General features: G+C 40.0%; 2 protein-coding genes across 6 annotated transcripts in view; one reads left to right on the top strand and one right to left on the bottom strand.

Moving 5' to 3' along the window:
* Window positions 1-1,099, bottom strand: part of TBCCD1 (TBCC domain containing 1) — a 42,067-nt gene extending 40,968 nt beyond the window's left edge. For 2 of the 5 annotated variants that reach the window (XM_066347590.1, XM_066347591.1), the window contains exon 1: window positions 839-1,099. The gene's annotated coding sequence lies outside the window, so the exon portion shown is untranslated. The remainder of the gene's footprint in view (window positions 1-838) is intronic. The other 3 variants (XM_066347588.1, XM_066347589.1, XM_066347587.1) reach the window with 3 other exon arrangements.
* Window positions 1,100-1,429: 330 nt separating this feature from the next.
* DNAJB11 (DnaJ heat shock protein family (Hsp40) member B11) lies at window positions 1,430-17,741 on the top strand. The gene is made up of 10 exons (XM_066347593.1): window positions 1,430-1,720; window positions 3,117-3,273; window positions 7,674-7,771; window positions 9,464-9,596; window positions 12,999-13,141; window positions 13,928-14,010; window positions 14,663-14,720; window positions 15,838-15,949; window positions 16,384-16,543; window positions 17,293-17,741. The coding sequence occupies exons 1-10, from the start codon at window positions 1,653-1,655 to the stop codon at window positions 17,355-17,357; spliced, it is 1,077 nt and encodes a 358-aa protein (XP_066203690.1). The 5' UTR covers window positions 1,430-1,652; the 3' UTR covers window positions 17,358-17,741.
* The last annotated feature ends 1,712 nt before the right edge of the window (window positions 17,742-19,453 follow it).

Here is a 19,453-nt window from a genome sequence, read left to right as displayed (position 1 = left end):
TTGGTTGGTCAAGAAAGCCTTCTTTGAGGTGATGACATTTAAGCTGATATCTATGTTTAAAAGGAGTCACCCATGTTAGGATCTGAGGAAAGAGTGTTTCAGGCAGAGAGAACAGGTAGAGCAAAGGCCCTAGGCAGGAATGAGCTTAGTGTACTGAAAAATGAGAAAGGAAAGCAGTTTGGGTAGAATATGGTAAGGAGTATACTGATTGGATAAAGGTACAGATAACACAAACTTTTCTTTGAAAAAGTTTTTTCCAACATTATGGAAACATGTAAGGTTTTATAATCTACCATAAAGAGTTGGGATTTTATTCTAAGTGCAACGAAAACCTATTTGAGATCTGTAGGCAAGGGAATGATATGAACTGGTATGTTTTGTTTGTAAAAATTCATGGCGGTGGAGCAGGCAGGATTGAACAAGAGATATTACGAGTGGGGGCAAAGAGACCAGTGACCAGTTGGGAGGCCTTTGCCACGTGAGTGATGATGTGACTTAGCCCAGAGAGGTAGTGGAAAGTAGTGGACAAATTCGGGTTATATTTTAAAGGTAAATATCTGCATAGGGGATGCAACACAGGAATTAAGGAACACACCTAGAGTTTTGTCGTGAACAACTAGGTACTGAGATAAGCAAAAGTGGGGGGGGGGGCGTGAATCAGAGTTCTTATAACTAATAATATCTATTCATTCCGTGCTTAGTATGTGCCAGACGCTGTGCTAGAAGGTTTGAAGATTTTCTACTATTAAAATGTCACAATACTACCACTGAATAGCTCAAATTTGTAAATAAAGAAGCTTGGGCTCAGACTGGTGGGTAAGGGATGTGGGTTTCTCACCGCTAAGAAGTGGTGGAAGCTGAATCCGAACTTCAGTCCGTCCGCCTCCACGGCCCTGCACGGCCTCTCCTCTGTGAAACCAAGACCATTTCCTCCTAGATTGTCAGAAGTTAAAATAAGATCTCCTAAACATTGCGTTTGCTCTACGGTTGGCTGGGAGTGACTGTCCCCGCCCACTTCGTTCTGGTGCCTCCGCCCCGCATCCAGCGCGTAGTTCTATATCAATGAAATTCCAAGAGTTGGGTAACCAAGCGCAAACTTTCCTTCCGCAATTGGTCAGAGTTGGAGGAAAAGCCTCGTGATTGGTGGAAAGTCAGAGGAGGCGGGCGGGGAAAACTTCATGTACCTTAGATACCCTCATTTGGTTCTCATTCCCCCACCGCCCTTTTACGTAGTTTTCTACGACTCGCGGGAGCCGGGGTGAGTGGACTCCTGCAGCGGCGCGGCTCTCTGACGTTCTCTCTTCTAATTGGCCAGGAGCTGCGGCTGTAGTTCCAAAGCCTAACTGGCTGCCGGCGCCGCCTCGGAGGTGAAGTGTACTGTGCTGATTGGCTGCGAGGCGCCGGCCGCGTGTGATGTCCCGAGCAGTCATTGGCTCTCATCTGCTGTGGGTCTTCTCTCACCGGGACTCGGGACTCCCGGGAAGTGGACTGGCTGAGGAGGGGGCAAGGTTGCTGTCGCTTTGGACCCAGTAGGAGACCCCAGCGTAAAGCGGCCTTTTAGGGCCGGGTGGGCTGGCGAGCCGACGCGGCGGAATAGGAGACTGTGAGGAGTGTGAGGGATAGGGGCTGGCAGAGAGGCTGGCACAGAAACCATGGCCCCGCAAAACCTGGGCACCTTCTGCCTGTTGCTGTTATACTTCATCGGGGCCGTGATCGCCGGGTGAGGAACGGGCACCCCCGGGCACCGGGCCGTGAGTCAGTCTTGGCTGGGACGAAGCTGGAAGGAGGAGGAGAGGGCATTGGTGTGGTGAGACGGTGGGGCAGAGAAATGGGTAATGTGGACCAGGCTAGTGGGTGGAGAGGAGAGGGAGAGGGGCTTAGATCTAGCGGTCCTGTAGAGTTAGATTTGTCCGGAGGAGTGGGAGTTGGGTGCATTGCCAAACACAGCGCGGGGGAAAGGGGGGCCGTTGAGCTGGCGAAGAGGATGATTTAATGTTGAGCCTGCAATGAGACATTGGGGAGCTGACTTTAATGTAGATAGGTTAGTGCCAGGCTAAGTGAGAAAGTGAGGAGAACAGGTAGGGAAGCCATGTAGGAACTGAAGAAAACAAGGTAGACCCTTGGGAGATCCCTGGTACAACTTCTTGAGATACTGAGCCTAAGCTGTCATCATGCCTCAGTGGCTCTCTCCCTGGTACATTTTTGAGAAGCTGAATGGTATGAGCATTTTACCAACAGATGGTAGGTAGACTGGGGTTCTAACCCAACCCCCTTATGAATTGTGTGACCTTGAAGGCACCAAGTAAATTCACATCCATAACATGGAAATAATCGTGCGTCTCCTCTGTGAAGGGAGTAGAACCACCTGAACTCTTGAGGATTCTTCCAGCCTTTAAGATCCATGATCCTCTTACCCAGGCGGTGGCACAGTGGATAGAGCATCGGACTGGGACGCAGAGGACCCGGGGTGGAAACCTCAAGGTCACCAACTTGAGCGCAGGCTCACCTGCTTGAGCGCCAGGGTCACTGGCTTGAGCATGGAATCATAGACATGTGCCCATGGTCGCTAGCATGCACCCGAGGTCTCTGGCTTGAGCAAGGGGTCACTGGCTCAGCTGGAGCTCCTCTGTCAAGGCCCATATGAAAAAACAATCAATGAACAACTAAGGTGCCCCGACGAAGAATTGATGCTTCTTATCTCTCTCCTTCCTGTCTGTCTGTCCATCCCTATCTGTCCCTCTATCTCTCTTAAAGGAGAGAGTTAATTTGATTACACACTTATTGGTTGATAATTGCAAGTGAGTGAAAAATAAGAAAAATGGTTTTCTTGACTGAAAGTAGTTCTAAGAGAAGAATGCCGTATATATATTTTGAATAATTTTAGCATTGCTCAAAAAGTACATAGCCTCTTACTGTGCTTACTTCAATATATAAGATTCATTATAAATTCTGGTGTGTTCTCTTTTTAGTTATTATATTTGTGTGTCACATTTATACCTTCATTTTCCTGCCTCTTTTGCTCAGATGCAAACCTAAATGTAAATGAAAAAATTTCACTTTTAAAAATGAAATATATAACTCTCATGAAGTGTCCTGTCCCCCTACTTCTTCCCCAGGAGAGATTTTTATAAGATCTTGGGGGTGCCACGCAGCGCCTCTATAAAGGATATTAAAAAGGCCTACAGGAAGCTAGCCCTGCAGCTTCATCCGGACCGGAACCCTGATGATCCACGAGCTCAGGAGAAGTTCCAGGATCTGGGTGCTGCTTATGAGGTGAGACAGGAAAATGTACAAAGTATGAATAAAACTTACAGATACAGAAAAGACTATGTAACATGGGGAAATACTCTCTTCTTTCAGGTCACTTTTTTTTTTAAATAGACAATAGGTAAAAGTAAAATTAGTATTTGATGCTATATTGTGCATTTATGTTTAAGGATGCTATTTCTTACCTTTTTCTTATTAATATTTGTTTTATTAAGGAGAGTAATATTGAAAAAGATGATTGAAAGAAAGTTAGATTAATAGGTTAATAAGTAGATTGATCATTAAGCCAATCAGTTTGGGAGCTGGCTCCAGAAACAGAAACAAAATCTAAATGAGGATTACAAATTCGTACTCCAGTATGGACCAGACAAATAACATGCAGGGCAGGTGTAAGATAAAACATGACAGTGGATATTCTGCGTCCCATGGTGGGAATCAGTAGGGGTTGAGGGCTGTGACAGACTGAAGCCTTCTTGCCCCATTTCAAGGGGGCACCTGTTATTCAGCCTCATTAAGTTTGCCATGTACAAATGCAAACACTGTTGCCAGATAATTTTTGTCTCTAGAGAAATAGAAATCCAGATTTTTATGTAAACTCTTCTGATGGTAAAATTTTGGTAACTAATTCAATTAAAAAACATCTTACTCATGCAGATCAAGCAAAACAGCTGCAGTTTGAATTTTGCGACCTCGAATCTAGAGATCAAACCCCTCCTTCGTTTGCTCTTCACTAGGACACCATGAAATATAGTAGAATTGGGCACATTCTTATTCCCATTTTACTTAACAACACTGAGGAATACTTATTGAATGCTCAGTAAATTATTTATTTATTATTTGAAAAACTGTTATACACAGAACCTTTCAACACTATAGTGAAAAAATTTTACAAATAAGTTATTGATAATCTTTCACACTTATTACTTTAGGAAGTAGCTGTTTTTGCATGTGTTGCAATTCACCTTTCCTATATAAATAGAATAAGAGATCTGTGATTTTATTTTTTTTTCAGCTTTATTGAGGTATAATTGAAAAATAAGATTATAATATATTTAAATTGTTCACCATAATGATTTGGTATACATACATACACATTGTCAAAGGAGTCCACCCATCTAGGTAACACATCTATCACCTCACTTTTTTGTGTGTGTGAGAATATTTTAGTTCTGCTTTTTAGCAAATTTCAATTACACAATACAGTGTTAACAACTCTAGTCACCATTTATTTCCATTTTCTAAAAGGGCACAGAAAAAAAAATTTAACTCTAAACATCATGGAGCTAAAGCTTCTTTTTTTAGAGGGGGAGTGAGAGGAGGAGAGATAGAGAGAAGATAGAGAGACAGACTCTCTCATGCTCCCTGACCAGGATCCACTCAGCAACCCGTCTGGGGCCAATGCTCAAGTACTAGATTATTTTTAGTGCCTAAGGCTGGTGCGCTCCAATGGGCCACAGGGCCATGCTTGAACCATCAACCCACTGGCTGTGGTAGGGGAAGAGAGAAAGAAGGGGAGAGGAAGCAGATGGTCACTACTCCTGTGCGCCCTGACCAGAATCAAAACCAGGATATCCATACACCAGGCCAATGCTCTATTCACTGAGCCACAAGCCGTTGCCTAAAACTTCTAAATACAGAGTAAATCCCTGTATAATGAAAAGGCTATAAACAAAAACAAATGTGAAAAATATTTTTATAGTGGAAAACATGGAAATAAAGGGATCTCAAGGCCTCCTAGATTAAAGAAGTGAAGGAACTAAAACAGTGACTTAATACCCACATAAAACCTAGAACTAATGCCCCCCCCCCCCCTTTCTTCTCTTGGCATCTTCAGGGAGCCTGTGGGTCTGAAATTTTTAACCTCAGGCCCACAAATAAATATGAGAGCGTTGGTGGACTCTTTCATTATATATAACATATTGTTTCTTGTTGATAATATGGATTCCATATTTTTGCACTGTATTTTCCATGAATGTTCCCATTGTTTGCTGGGAACCCCATACTCAAAAATGTTTTCTAGGGAAGCTGTTGTTATAAATTGACCATGCTCTTTAAAGACTCTACAATGTTCTTTAGCCATAATCTAGGCAGGTTCATTTATGAGTTTGTAGTTTATTTAACTGTAAGAACCTTTCTAAGTCATAAGTTCTATTTTATATATATAATATATATGTGAGCATATATATATATATATCATTTATTCATTTGGTTGACTTTGTTTCTTAGATAAATTAGAGATGTGATGTTGGGAAGTCTTTTGTGAATACAAATCTGTCTTTACTGAGCTGGGATTACTGCTGGCATTTCAATCAGTTGACACTCTGTTATTTCTTTTAAAAATAAACTAGTTCCCAAGACCTTAGAATAAAACTGCATTCCTTAGAAGGAAAGTAAGGAGGAAGGGAATGATAATAGGTAACTTTAAGGCTAGTTGGGGAAGGTTATTAGAGAAGCCTCTGATGTCTAAAAAGAAACTGACTAAAATATAGTCTTTGTTTTGGGGTTTTGAAATCATGTTTCTTATAGATCCAAATGTAGGTATCATTTCTTTTTCAAGATAAGACCAGAGAAGTAGACTTGAAAGTGGAAATATTGGAAATCCAAATTGCATAATAATAAGAGGATTTTTTTAAGTTAACTTCCCATTTCTGCTTTTCCAAAGTAGCTACTTTTTAAAAATTTTTACCAAAACATTCCTTTCTCTCACCTAGTGTGTCATAGTGGCCTTAGTTGTATATTTTAGTCAACTTATGGACTAACCCATTTGTCTTTTCTTTTTAAGACTGCTCACTTTGACTTACACTCAACATTTTAAAAAATTCTTCTAAATATATGTAAATGTTAATGTTTTCTGTGGCCCCTTGCACATCATTTAGGCCTTGAGCCAAAAATGTGTCCTGTTTCATATGGCAGTCAGATCTTTCCCTGTTTTTGTTCATTCAACAAGCCCCATCTACTTCTAAGCTCTCTTCTCCTGAGCCAACACAAGTATGGGTTTGCAATTACTTTCTTCTTCAGTCTGCTGTTTAAGTAGGATTTAAAAATATCAAGGAAAGAGTATATATCTATTTAATTTTCTTTCTTTTTTTATTTTTTTAAGTTAGAGGAGGGGAGATAGTGAGACAGACTCTTGCATGCACTCCAACCAGAATCCACCTGGTAACCCCCATCTGAGTCCAATGTTAGCTCTAACCAATCAAGCACTGGCTGCGAGAGAGGAAGAGAGAGAGAAAGGGGAGAGGGAGGGAAAAGGAAGCAGATGGTTGCTCATGTGAGTCCTGACCAGGGATTGAACCCAATTTAATTTTCTAAGGTATATGTGTGCATATACTTTGGATTGCTCTAAATAGCTTTTTTTTGAAAGGAAAATTTTGAGGAATATGGAAGCTTACATTGTTTTTACATTCTTTAGTGTCATGTATAGAGTAGGCCCAATGAGAAAGAATGTATTTCTGATTGTGCATGGAGTTTCTAAAACCGTTAAAACTTCAAAAAGTCTTTCAAGCTGTGAAATTGACCTTGAGCAACCTTCACGGAGCAGTGTCCTATTTTACACTTTGTAATTTGGTCTCAGGAGGTTCTGAACTTGAACATATATATTTATGGCCGACAGCATTCTTCCAAAATTGGATTTCTATATACATCAAAAAAATTTTAAAGGAAATATGAAAATATAGGTGTATAGACCTTTCTGGAGAGTCTGTCATTTGATTCCCTTGATTTGCCAATCTCCTAATGTGTATATATTGGTAGGGGTGGGTTATATGGACCTGTAAGGCTCAGCAAATTTTAAGGCCGTCCTAGTTTACTGTTTCTGGCACTAATGACAGTCTGTCATATTCATATCCTAGTTCCGTGATGGCGAACCTTTTTTATAAAAACCGCCCACTTTTGCAGTGCTGGTCAACCTGGTCCCTCCCGCCCACTAGTGTGTGTTCTAGCTTTCATGGTGGCTCAATCACAGTGTTTTTATAAAAAGGTTCACCATCACGGTCTGAGTTCATAGTTTAAAGAGATAACATAGCATAGTGGTCAACAGCATAAACACTGGAGTCAAACTAAACAGGAAACCTGAGGAATTCACCTTACCTCTTTCTTGTTACTACCCTCACCGTTATAGCCACATTGTTCATCTCAGATGTGATTTTGATGTGACTCGGTGACTTTGGATACGTTTAAATGAAAAATACTGAATTGAGTAATCTGGAAATTACAAAGTGAACAGTGCATCAAAGAATTTAGTCTGATAAAGAAAATAACTTTATTAACGTGTTAATACCAAGGGTTATAAAAACTGTGTTCCGCTAAAATCTTAGGCACAGTATCAGTTTAAAAAAACAAATATGAATGCGCCTTATTTGAATGTTACCAACTCATCATCTTTTCCTCGTTGATCTTTGTCCCAGGTTCTGTCAGATAGTGAGAAACGGAAACAATATGATACATATGGTGAAGAGGGATTAAAAGATGGTCATCAGAGCTCCCATGGAGACATTTTTTCACAGTATGTAATCTACCCATCTGTAAAATAGTAGCGTCTGAGAATGGATCACTTAAAGAATAATCCTTGCTTCCTTGTTCAGAAGCTTTTAATGAAGAGTAGAACTCAACTGATCCTTGACCAAAAGGTCAATCCTCGTCCTCCCTGTGGGAATGTACTCTTCCATTTTCACAAAGCTCCAAGAATGACAGGGCTGTCCATCTGGCCAACTAGATCAACCAAATCAACCCTGACAGTGTTGCAGGGAGATACATTGAAAATGAGTCCGTCCTGATCTCCGTGTTGTCTTAGCATTTGTAGGCCATGTAACGAGCAGTTATTCTTATAAGAGAGATTGAGAAATTCGTGCTTCCATATGCAGAGGTGCTTTTCTTTTATCAACAAGAGAGGGACAGTTATGTTAGCCAGCCTTTGGGGAAGGATTAAAGTAGAAGCTCTTTAATCTCCTGCTGTGAGGGGGCTTTCTGGAAGTGCTGAGTGGCTAGAACAGTCAACACCTTTCCTTCCCACTCTTGGAACCCCTCTTTGTTGAGTATTTGAATTTCCACATGCCTCAATGATGTCAGATACCAGGAGATCTTCACCTAGAGTTTCAAGTCAAGTTACAAACAAAAGAAAATGTTTGAATGTGCATTTCTAAGGGGCGAGGATTTATTGTTTTCTACAAAGTCCAAAGCGTTTTGTAAACCCTTCTCCAAAAGAAGTAAGAGTCACTGTCACATACAATAGTGTTTGGGGTGAGAATAGGTTTTTAGGACTTGTGAAGATGTGTGAGTAATATGCTTAGAAATCCTTTTTTACCCCAGGGTTGATTTGGGGTTTAGTCTGCTAGGGAAGTGTCCTGTTCCCCTTGGCTGATAGATGTGATTCCTCGGATGCCAAAATAGAAAAAAAACTTGTTTGCACCTCTTCCCATGCCAAATCCTCCCTCTCTGCTTTTATTTAAGATTCAGGAAATCCAGCCACCATGGTTAGTTGGCAGGGGGTAGTTATATAGTTGTTATCGTCACTGTGCTAACATCTGAGGCTTAATGACACCAAATATTAACATTAAGATTAGAATACCTACACAGTTGAAGGTCACTGTATTAATCTCAAGTTAATACTTCTGTTACTTACAAAAATAAATTAATTTTGGAAGTTTGTGGAGTTCAAAACTTCCTTAAAGTTTAGAATTTTACTAAGGCTGATGCTTTTCTTAGTTTATCTAATTATGAACACAAGATTTTTGTACAGGTAGTAACTTTCACCAAAGTTAATTTCCAAAAAGCATATAAAGTGAACATTGTGAATGTTCAAAATTACCAGTAGGTATAGTACTACATGGTTTATATTTATATATATTATACCCTTTCTCAATAAATCCATTATATCTTGATATTCCTCAGTATTGAAACATTATTTTATTGATTAATCTGAACTTTGAATTCATTGGTATACTGTGTATATATACAGTATACTCTATACATCTAGATAATGCTATATTAGTAATTTTTTTGTGGTGGGGCAATATAGTTGACATTGTATTAATTTAAAAAATTGTATATGATGTGTGACTTCAATGTATTAAAAATGTTTTTCAGTTTTATACAATATGTTGGCAGGGCACAATATTTTATGAATGTTAAGAAAACGAAATAATTGCAAGATATAGACTCTAATTTCTTTTTCTGTTGATTTCACTCTGATCTATAGCTTCTTTGGAGATTTTGGTTTCATGTTTGGAGGAACCCCTCGTCAGCAAGACAGAAATATTCCAAGAGGAAGTGATATTATTGTAGACCTAGAAGTCACTTTAGAAGAAGTGTATGCAGGAAATTTTGTCGAAGTAAGTTCAAACAATACAAGTGTTCATATTGGCTCGCAGACTTGTTCTTTTGACTAAAAACAAGGGATTTCTGGTTACCTTGTCTGTCTTTATGGGATGGGGAGAGTGACCAGATGTGTAGAATTGCATTAACCATAATCCTTGGTTCGTGATACGCTGTTTCTGTGTCAGGAACTCATCACCCAGCCCAAGAGCTAAATAAAACAATACCACAACTTCCATCTACCTATGTGCTACTTCCCTATTACATTCCCCTGCCTCCCTTCAAAGAGAGCCACTACCCTAATTTTGTCTATTCTTCCCTTGCCATTCTTGCTTGTTGTATTAAATATATGAATACCTGATTAATATATTTTTTATTTTCATTGTTTTTGACTGTGAAAATGTTATCATACTGTACATTATCTTCTGTGACTCGCTTTTTTTGGTCCATCTTGTTTATTATAGCTATAATTCTGTTGAATGAATTTCATTGTGATCACAATGTATCAATAGGCACATAGGTTATTTCCAGTTTTTTTTTTAATTTCAAACAGTGCTTTTATGAACGTTTGTGTATATATATCCAGGTACATATGAGCAAGAATTTCTCAGGTGGTTTTACGTAAGAGTGGCTTGCTGGGTCATATGAACCAGCATTCATTTGTACACGATAATACCATATTGTTTTCTCAGTTGATTGGTACCCATATTTTCACCTGCAGTTTATAGAAAATCCTATAGATCTGCCCACCTCTCCAATACTTTGAATTATTAGACTTCTCAGTTTTTACCCATTAAATAAGTATAAAATATTATCTTATTGTGGTATTAATTTTCATTTTTTGGATTAATAAATAGAATAAGCATCTTCATATGTTTATTGGTTGTATTTGTTTCCTGTCTTGTGAAATGCCCATTCATGTCTTTTGCCTATTTTTCTTTTGCTCTGTTCTTACTGAATTTTAAGAAAAGTTTGTTCTTACTAATCCTTTGTTGGTTGTATATTATACAAAAATATCCTATCAGTTTGTAACTTGTCTTTTCATTAATGAAAATTTATTTAAAGAACAGAAGTAATTAACTTTAACGTGGTAAATTCATGAGTGTTCTCCTTTATGGTTAGTTTCTGTGTCTTATGTGAGAAATTATTCTTTGTCCTAAAATCAGAAAGCAGTTCAGCTATATTTTCTACTAAAACTTTGCAATCTTTTAATTTGAGGTTATTCATCTTTTTTAATTCTGGAAAATTTATTTCTACAGTATTTTCAGTTATTTAATCCTTGGCCCTTCTACCTCTATTTGCTCTTAACTTTTTTTAAATATTAGAAAATATTTTACTTCTTTGTCCTTCCCTGCTTGCTTTTAGGAGAGTACCTCATGGTCTCCCAGCTCCCATTTTCATCTTCAGCTATGTCGTTTCTAATAATATTCCATCAGCTGTGTTTTTTTTAACTCATATTTTTTACATAATATTTCTACTTGATTCTTGTATTGTTTCTTACTCTATTTCATTTCTCTAATGTCTTCCCTTAAGTATTACCATGCTTAAATTAGTCTCTTAGTGTGTTATCTAGTTCGCTGTCTTTGTGGGGTTTGGTAGATAGTTGGAGTCCTCAGGTCTCTAGCTGTTTTTTAGCCTTTGAGCTTATCTGACCCCTGTGGATAGTGACAGCTCTCTTTCCTTATAGAACTTATTAGGGCAAGCCCTTACCTAGTGGTTTGAACTGCGTTTTGTTTTCTTGGAGTTTTTGTTTGATGTCTGGAGTCCATTGTTTTCTGGGGAGGAGGCCAGACAGTCCCGAGGTAGTTGCAAGAGCAGAACTTGAACTGCTTTTATCAAGCATCCTCGCACTGCCCCTGCTAGCTGTTGTCACCCCTGTACACACCACTTCAGAGCAGCCTCCTGTTTCTGGAGTTTTCTCATACAGTTTGTGTTATCATTATAGTTTTCTGGCATTCACGTTTTCTTGGAGTTTTGCCAGGATTTTGGAGGAGATAGCAGTAGCCTGTGCATACATGCCACATTGGCAAGGAGCGTTTTCTTAGTTGTGGCTTTTGCTCTGAATAGTTGAAAGAAGAGGACTAGACAATTACAGAAGAGGCAAGTGGCTGGTAATACTGTTATTCGGTCCGAAGAATGGGAGAAAGGGGCATTCAAAATATGCGACCGTCTCTCCTTCAAAACCAGGATAGGTTGTTGAGGTGGCAGAAAGTGGTGAGCCTCATTAACTCCCATGCCCCCTTTCCAGACCTGTGTCTGCAGTCAGCGCTGATGCACAGTATATTACTCTTTGTAGTTGGTGTGTTTCTAATCAAATTCTTTTTTAATCTAATTATTGTAAAGGATGTAAGTGACCTTGCTATTTAAATGACCCAGTAGTAAATTCTTTTGTAAAAAAAAAATTATTTGGAGAGAGCATAGTGGTTAAAAACATCCACTTTTGAGCTAGACTGCCTGGTTTAGAATCCTGGCTCTGCCATACATTAGTTATGTGACCTTGGTCATGTTATTGAACCTGTGTGTGCTTTCATTACTTCCTCTGTAAAATGGAAATAATAACTACCTACTTCATAAGGTTGTCATGAGGATTAAATATATGTACCTGCCATTAGAGCATTGCTTGGCACATAGTAAGTACTATAAAGTATTTTCTCTGTTATGGTTGTTCTCTATTCTGTTGACCTGGGCTTTTGTATGTTGGTAGGCTTTCAGGGATTTGTCTCCAGGCATTTGTGTTATCCTGCTGCGTGAGCATATCCTTTGTGATTAGGTGTTTGACTAGTTAAACAGGTAAAAACAAGAATACATTTCTCCATTTATATTGGTTTCCACACACTTAGAGGGATCAGAATGTTATTTGCAGTCAACAGAGAGATGACCATGGTGTCTCTTCTTACAGGCTAAGGTATCCGAGTTGAGATAGCACTGGAAGCTGTCCTAGACTGAGTTGCCTGAAACAAGGAATTGTTTCCATTAGGTTAATCAGAGGTAATCGTCTGGTGGGGCCACATACCAGCTCTTCAAGGCTCTGGTTGTTGTTATTCAGGGTTATGCTTTACATAGCTCAGATTTCTAAAAGATAGTAATTCTGTGAACTGCTTTAACTCAGAAGTATTTAATTGTGGGTTAGAAATGCTGATATATTACACTTTATTTCTCTGTTCTCTTTTTTCTTACTCCCTTCTCTCTTTTCCAGCTTTAGAATTTGAGTCATTTAAATATCTGTTTCCTTCCTGTTTGGGGGCTGACTTGTAACTGCATTAATACTTCTCTCAGCTCAGGTCTCCCGAGGGATAGCTTACCAGAGAAGGGGAGTTCCAGAGTTCCAGCCCTGGCACAAGTGCAGAGCCCTGGTCAGTTCAGGAGGCCCCGGCTACTCTCCACGAAAGGGCAGCTGACCTTGTTTATGCACTTCCTAGGTCGTTAGAAACAAGCCTGTGGCAAGGCAGGCTCCTGGCAAACGAAAATGCAACTGTCGGCAAGAGATGCGGACCACCCAGCTGGGCCCAGGCCGCTTCCAGATGACCCAGGAGGTGGTCTGCGATGAGTGCCCTAATGTCAAGTAAGTGAGACGGGCTCTACTCGGAGACACTTGAATCATCTCATTTGTCTAATAAAATGCTAATGTTCCATTCCTAGATTATTTTCCCCTTCCTCCCCTCACTCTTCTCTCTCATGTTCTGCCAAAGGATTGAACAAAGAAGTGTACATTTTAATTTTTTCTCAAGGTAGTTCTTCTAAATATCTCCCTTTATGTTTCTGAACGAATCAACAGTGGCCTTTATTTATGAAGGTACCTGATAAATGTTTGATGTTTCATATTTCCTATTTAGAATATTAGAGCAATATGATACATCAGCTAACATTTCAGATTAGAGAAGTACTATTTGTGGATACGTTATAAATACAACTATTTAATTTGAACCTTAAATTGTGTATTTCAAAACTAGATCAGCTATTTGTGGGATCAGGAAACAAATCAGATAGGATAAACTCTCCTGCTAGATTCCTCATAAACACGACCCTGCCCTTCCAGATGCAAATGAGTGTAGTGTGGTGGTTTTCTCGGGTATGGATCACGCAGTTCACAGTGATCCGTCTGCTGCAGGCTGTCTGGAGGCAGCAGCTGCATGACTGTGTACCATAGGGCAGTAGCTTGTCCTGTTCTGGCAGGTAGAAGACGTAAATGCACATCAGATGGCTTTGTCAACCAGAGATACAGGGTTTTTTCTTCTAAGAAAAAGATCAAATAGAATAGATAAAACTTTTTATTACTTGTAGCTGGGATTTGGTTGGTATTTCCTTTTTTTTTTTTTTTTTTTTTCATTTTAAATTCTCTTTGTCTCAGATTAGTGAATGAAGAACGAACACTGGAGGTAGAAATAGAGCCTGGGGTGAGAGATGGCATGGAGTATCCCTTTATTGGAGAAGGTAAACTACTGATGTTGATGTTTTATTATCATAACTTTCTGCTCTCTGTTTGTGAGTACTTCCCACTCTCACCTCAACCCATATTCTTAATGGCCACATAGGAAATACACATATTTTTAATACGTTTCAGTCAGCTTTAGATACAGAAAACTTATTGTGACCATCATAGTTGGTCATCTTAAGCAGTACATTACTGTTTACCCTTTGAATATTATGTTCAAAAGTTACTATCAGTCACCTAAATTATATCAAAATTTAGCGTGTTCAGACTTAATGGATTAATTTCAACTCAGCAATGATAAAAGGTATATAACCCCATTGTCATTAACCCCAATATCACTCTGAGACATTAGTTTTGGCATTAAATTTAAAACACCAAAAAAAAAACAGCTTTAAGATTTCAGGTTCAAGAAGTCAATGAATCATTCTCTGTTTAGGAAATAGGTCAAGTTATCTATTGCTGTACCTGATGTACAGCTGTTCTTCACTAATTGTCTGAAACGTGATATAACCAGTAGAGGCACAGCCTTCACAGATAGACTTGGTAGTTGACACCTTAGGTAGGGGTTTTAAAATATCCTCTCAACTGCCAAGTAGATTTGCAGTGTTAGACCTGTGTGGCTCACAATCCGCTCTCATCTTTTCTGACTAGGTGAGCCTCATGTGGATGGAGAACCAGGGGACTTACGGTTCCGAATAAAAGTCGTCAAGTAAGTGATCTAAGTTTAGAGGCCATCACTTCAGCCCCCACTTTACAAATGAGTCGGGTTATAGAAATGTGAGCAGCCACTGGGACACTTCCAGACTTTCCCCTCTGTTTAATGCCCTTAATATCCTTAATGATTACTTGTAGCTCTACAGCAGTACTGAAAATTCTGGGTGGGGACCTAGGATTGATTCTAGTTATATGTTTGTTCAGGACCAACAAATTCAAAAGATGCTAGAAGGAAAGAATTAGAAAACAAGGAGTTTTAAAGAGAAGCAAACAAGAATGGGAAGTCTGGGAGGCCTGAGATTTTAACTGAGGGTTTACAAGAATGGAGCACTTCTGCATAGAGGAGACCTTCCCAGCGTAACCTGCTTCTGCGCATCTGTGCACAGAGGCTGTTCTTTGCTGGCTTCTCTCAGCATGAAGTGCTGCTCGGATGAGAATTTTGCCTAGGACTCAGGCGTTCTTGTTTATTATTTCTCTCTTGTTGCCGCTTAGGAAACCGATGATACCTTTGCTTCTAAGGATTCTTCAAAACACAGTTCCCACCTAAATAGGGAGAAATGGACGCCCACCTCCTAGAACTTTTTCTCTCACAACACTCTTAATCTCCATGATCTTTTCCCCAGCTTGTTTTTCTTTTGTCTTTCTCATCGCTTCCCAGAGAAACCGGAACATTCTATTTCCTGATATGCCTGGGACTATCTCAAATCCTGTCTCTGCCAAAATTCCCTCTCGCCGTCTCCTCATCCTCCCCTGTGCCCACCTTACCTGCATCTCTGAGGCTGACTTGGCCCTGGGGACCTCTCCAGACCCTTCCTGATGGCCGTCTCCTGAGCCCCTACTGTCAGAAGTTGTCTTTCTCTATCTTGCATAATCTAATTACTTGTAGTTTTATTTACATGCTTTGGCTTCTGCTGATTGTAAACTCCTTTAAAAGTAGGGTTATTCAATTTTGCACTCTTTATAGATTAATACTGCACACAGAAGCATGTCTAGTAAATACTGCTTGTTTATATGAGTGATATTCATCCTTTTCCAAAGTGTTCTAAAAACTTTTTGAACTTGGCCCCAAAGAAAGACAGAAATTAATGATTTTCACCTTGTTCTGTTTTTAGGCACCCGATATTTGAAAGGAGAGGAGATGATTTATACACAAATGTGACAATCTCACTAGTTGAGTCTCTGGTGGGCTTTAATATGGATATTACTCACTTGGATGGTCACAAGGTAAACAAACCACTCTTCCTGCTTCCTGCTTGTCCTCTTAAAGCTCTCATGTGGGGGGTTTCAAGCTTCTTCAGCCCCTCTGATCGTGGGGACTTCTTTCGCAGTCTGCGCTGCCTCCTCCCCTCACTCTGCCGCTTCCACCTGGACAGTCAGCTGCACAGTGGACTGCATACATAGCCTTTGCCGTCTCGTCCTCATCGTCTCCATTGGCAGAGCCTTACTCTTTTACTCGTTTGTGTGTTTGGTTTTTCTTTTTCTTTTGAAAGCCTTCTCTTTCTTTGGCTCCCAGTGTTCGAATGGGTTTCCCTCATCCCTTCATCCTTTCTGCTGCCCCTGAGATGTGGCATAGGCTTTGAACACCAGAGACGGCTGGAAGCTGGCTTTGCCCTTTCGGAGTAGCAGCCCTGCTCCAGCCCATTCCCTTCGCTTTCCAGGTACATATTTCCCGGGACAAGATCACCAGACCGGGAGCCAAGGTGTGGAAGAAAGGGGAAGGGCTCCCCAATTTTGACAACAACAACATCAAGGGCTCTTTGATAATCACTTTTGATGTGGAGTTTCCAAAAGAACAGCTGACAGAGGAAGCAAGAGAAGGTGAGGGGTGTGGTGTGTGTGAGTGTGGGTGTATGCATGTTGTGTGTGAATTTGAGACAAGGCGGTTAAAGAAGACAGGCAATAAAAACAAAGCCCTCCACTGACATCAGACATCAACCAACTAACTCTAACGAACATAAGACTGGGAATGAACTTGTGTTTCTGTAAAGGCGATACTCAAAATCCTTCGGTCACTGCGTTTCAAAACGCTGTGTAAGCTGGGTTTTGAAACCTAGGGAATGATGGGTTGTGTGGGTGTGCCACCGAATCACTTAAAACAAATGAGCTAGACCAAACTGTTAAAGGAGAGACTGTTAAAGGAGAGATGAGGTATATGTTAGGCCAGGGGTGGCTGAGGGCTGATGTCTGTGAACGCTGCTTCAGAAGAGGGCCCTGTGGTAGGTTCTAAATAAAAGATAGAAGGTGAAGGAGGTCAAAACTGGAAAGAGGATAAAGAAGAAATGGGAGAGAGCTGAAGAGATTTCATTGTATTTTGATTGCCTTTTCTCAGGGTTTTACAAGATGTGAGTAGTATGTGTGCTTGATAGAGAAAGACAGATTATCTTGGACACACATGTGGGTGTGTGGGGGTATCCACATGTGATGAAGTTAGACATCGGTGGTTATTATTTTAATTCAGATCATGGTTGGCATAAGGCCTTCTGTGAGCCTCCGTGTGAAACGTGCTCTTGATACTCTAGGGAAGTCACATTTTTGTTAATGGTGTCACTTGTTCATTCTTTCCTCAGGTGTCAAACAGCTACTGAAACAGGGATCAGTGCAGAAGGTATACAATGGACTGCAAGGATATTGAGCGTGAATAAAATTGGACTTTGTTTAAAATAAGTGAATCGGCGATATTTATTATCTGCAAGATTTTTTTGAGTTTGTTTTTTTATTTTCAATATGCAAGTTTGGCTTAATTTTTTCTTCTTCTAACGATCATCATGAAATGAATAAGAGGGCTTAAGAAAGTGTCCATTTTGTTCAGAAAAGAATGACCAGCAAAAGGTTTAATAATACCTCTCCCTTTGGGGATTTAATGTCTGGTGCTATCACCTGAGTTTCAAGAATTAAAGCTGCAAGAGGACTCCGGGAGCAAAAGGAACACAATATGAAGGATTGGAGTTAATTGGTAGCTATTTCAATCAAAATACCAACTGGAGAAGTCTTTTAAAATACATTTTATTGTTCATTTTTCTGGACTCCTGTTTCTTGTTGATTTAGCTACACTGTTGTCTTTCTCATCTCCATTCTGGTCATTTTCCCTTCATCTGCCAGTTCTCCCTGGTGCCTGTGAGTTGGGTTGTCCTCTCATTGAGCAGTATGGATGCACAAACCCACAAAAGAGTGATAAAGACCCAGTCCCCATTCCATCTTCTAGAGGGGAGCTTGAAGAAACTGAACAGACAGTGATTGCGTAGATGAAGCGAAGTTACACAAAGATCTCATTGTCCTTGAGAAAGTATACTTCATTTAGTTTGGGAATAATGAAGTCTGATATTGATACTTTTCTGTTTAGAAGGCACGTTCATATATCCAGTCTCAGTTGTGTTAGGAACTAGGATTACCATTGGCTCTAGAAAATGAATTTAAAGTAGAAGTGCAAATCCCATCTGCCTCTCCTGCAGCACCTAATTCAGTTGGTATGTGAGCTTCACTCCACGCCATTACACAATCACCTCCTACTCTACTTGCCATACGCTTTGGACTTCTGGCCTCAGCTAGTGATCTAAGTGCTGTTGGACGGTTTCTGTTGCAGTGTGTGGACTGCCTTCCAGCGGTCCATGTAGTTCAGCCTCCCCACCTGTGACTGTAGCAGCCATTGCTGCTACTTGCCTTTTCATTGCATTTGCCCGTTTTACAAAAATGAGTGGAAAGGGTGAAAAAAAAGGGGGAATTTCATCAAGTTAGAACAGTTAAGAATAAGATGAAAAGCAGTATACCTTTAGCTTCAGTCACTCATTGGATCTGAGCAGTTCAACTCTAAAAGAAAATAATTAAAAAGGCTTATTTGAAATGCTGGAAAATCTATCTTAGCAATCAGATGAAACCACATATATACATAAGTTTAGTGGGCTTTTTGTACATTTAATATTCGTTATGTACTGAATTGCCTAAGTTGAGCATTTCATAGAAACAATCAACATTTCCCTTACTTGTTAGCCCAGGAGAGCTCTGGATCATTCTTCGCACTTGCTGATCCCCTTTTCCCTAGATTTTTGCAAGTCTGTCACCTACTGAGCTCGAGTTTCTGATCTTGCTAGAATGACCCCTTGCTACAAATAAGAATGTTAATGAGGCTTTGTCACTCCTGTTTATCCATGGTCCATACTGCCATGATTTAATGAGTTATAAAAGAATATTTTTCATTATTTGGCTCAGAGCTTCAGTCTACCCTAGGTATTTTCTCTGAAGCACATTGTAATGTGGAAAAATTTGGAAAACTCCATAGATGTTCTTGTAATAAAGAAAACCTAGTAGGAGGGTGGTGGTGATAGAGATGATGATAATAAAGCCAGGCTCCAAAGTCCAGGCTTTTTGCACCAGGTACAACTGTGTCCCCAGATGTTAGTGCTATCGAGAGACAGCATGGTGGCCCCTGAGGCAGCACACTCCGCCTCGGGGGGACTACAGATACTGCTTTGTCCAGGAATGTTGCAGTGGGGGTTCCTGGGCTTAGGAGGTTTAAGTAGTCAATATGTAAATTCCCATATATTCCAGAATTTTCAAGCAAAGTACTGTGAAAATTTGTTCTCTCACTCACTGAGTAAAAAGTATTTATTGAGTGCTTCCTATGTGCCACTGTCTGTTGAAGAGTTTTATGTGGATGAGCTCATTTCTATGGAGGAGGGATTCTTATCCTCAATTTATAGTTGGGGAACCTGAGTTACACCAAGTGATTCCAGC

The sequence above is a fragment of the Saccopteryx leptura genome, chromosome 8 (assembly GCF_036850995.1).
Source record: "Saccopteryx leptura isolate mSacLep1 chromosome 8, mSacLep1_pri_phased_curated, whole genome shotgun sequence".
Lineage (NCBI taxonomy): Eukaryota > Metazoa > Chordata > Mammalia > Chiroptera > Emballonuridae > Saccopteryx > Saccopteryx leptura.
The sequence above is the reverse complement of the archived record's forward strand: the minus strand, read 5'-3'. Positions and strand labels throughout refer to the sequence as shown.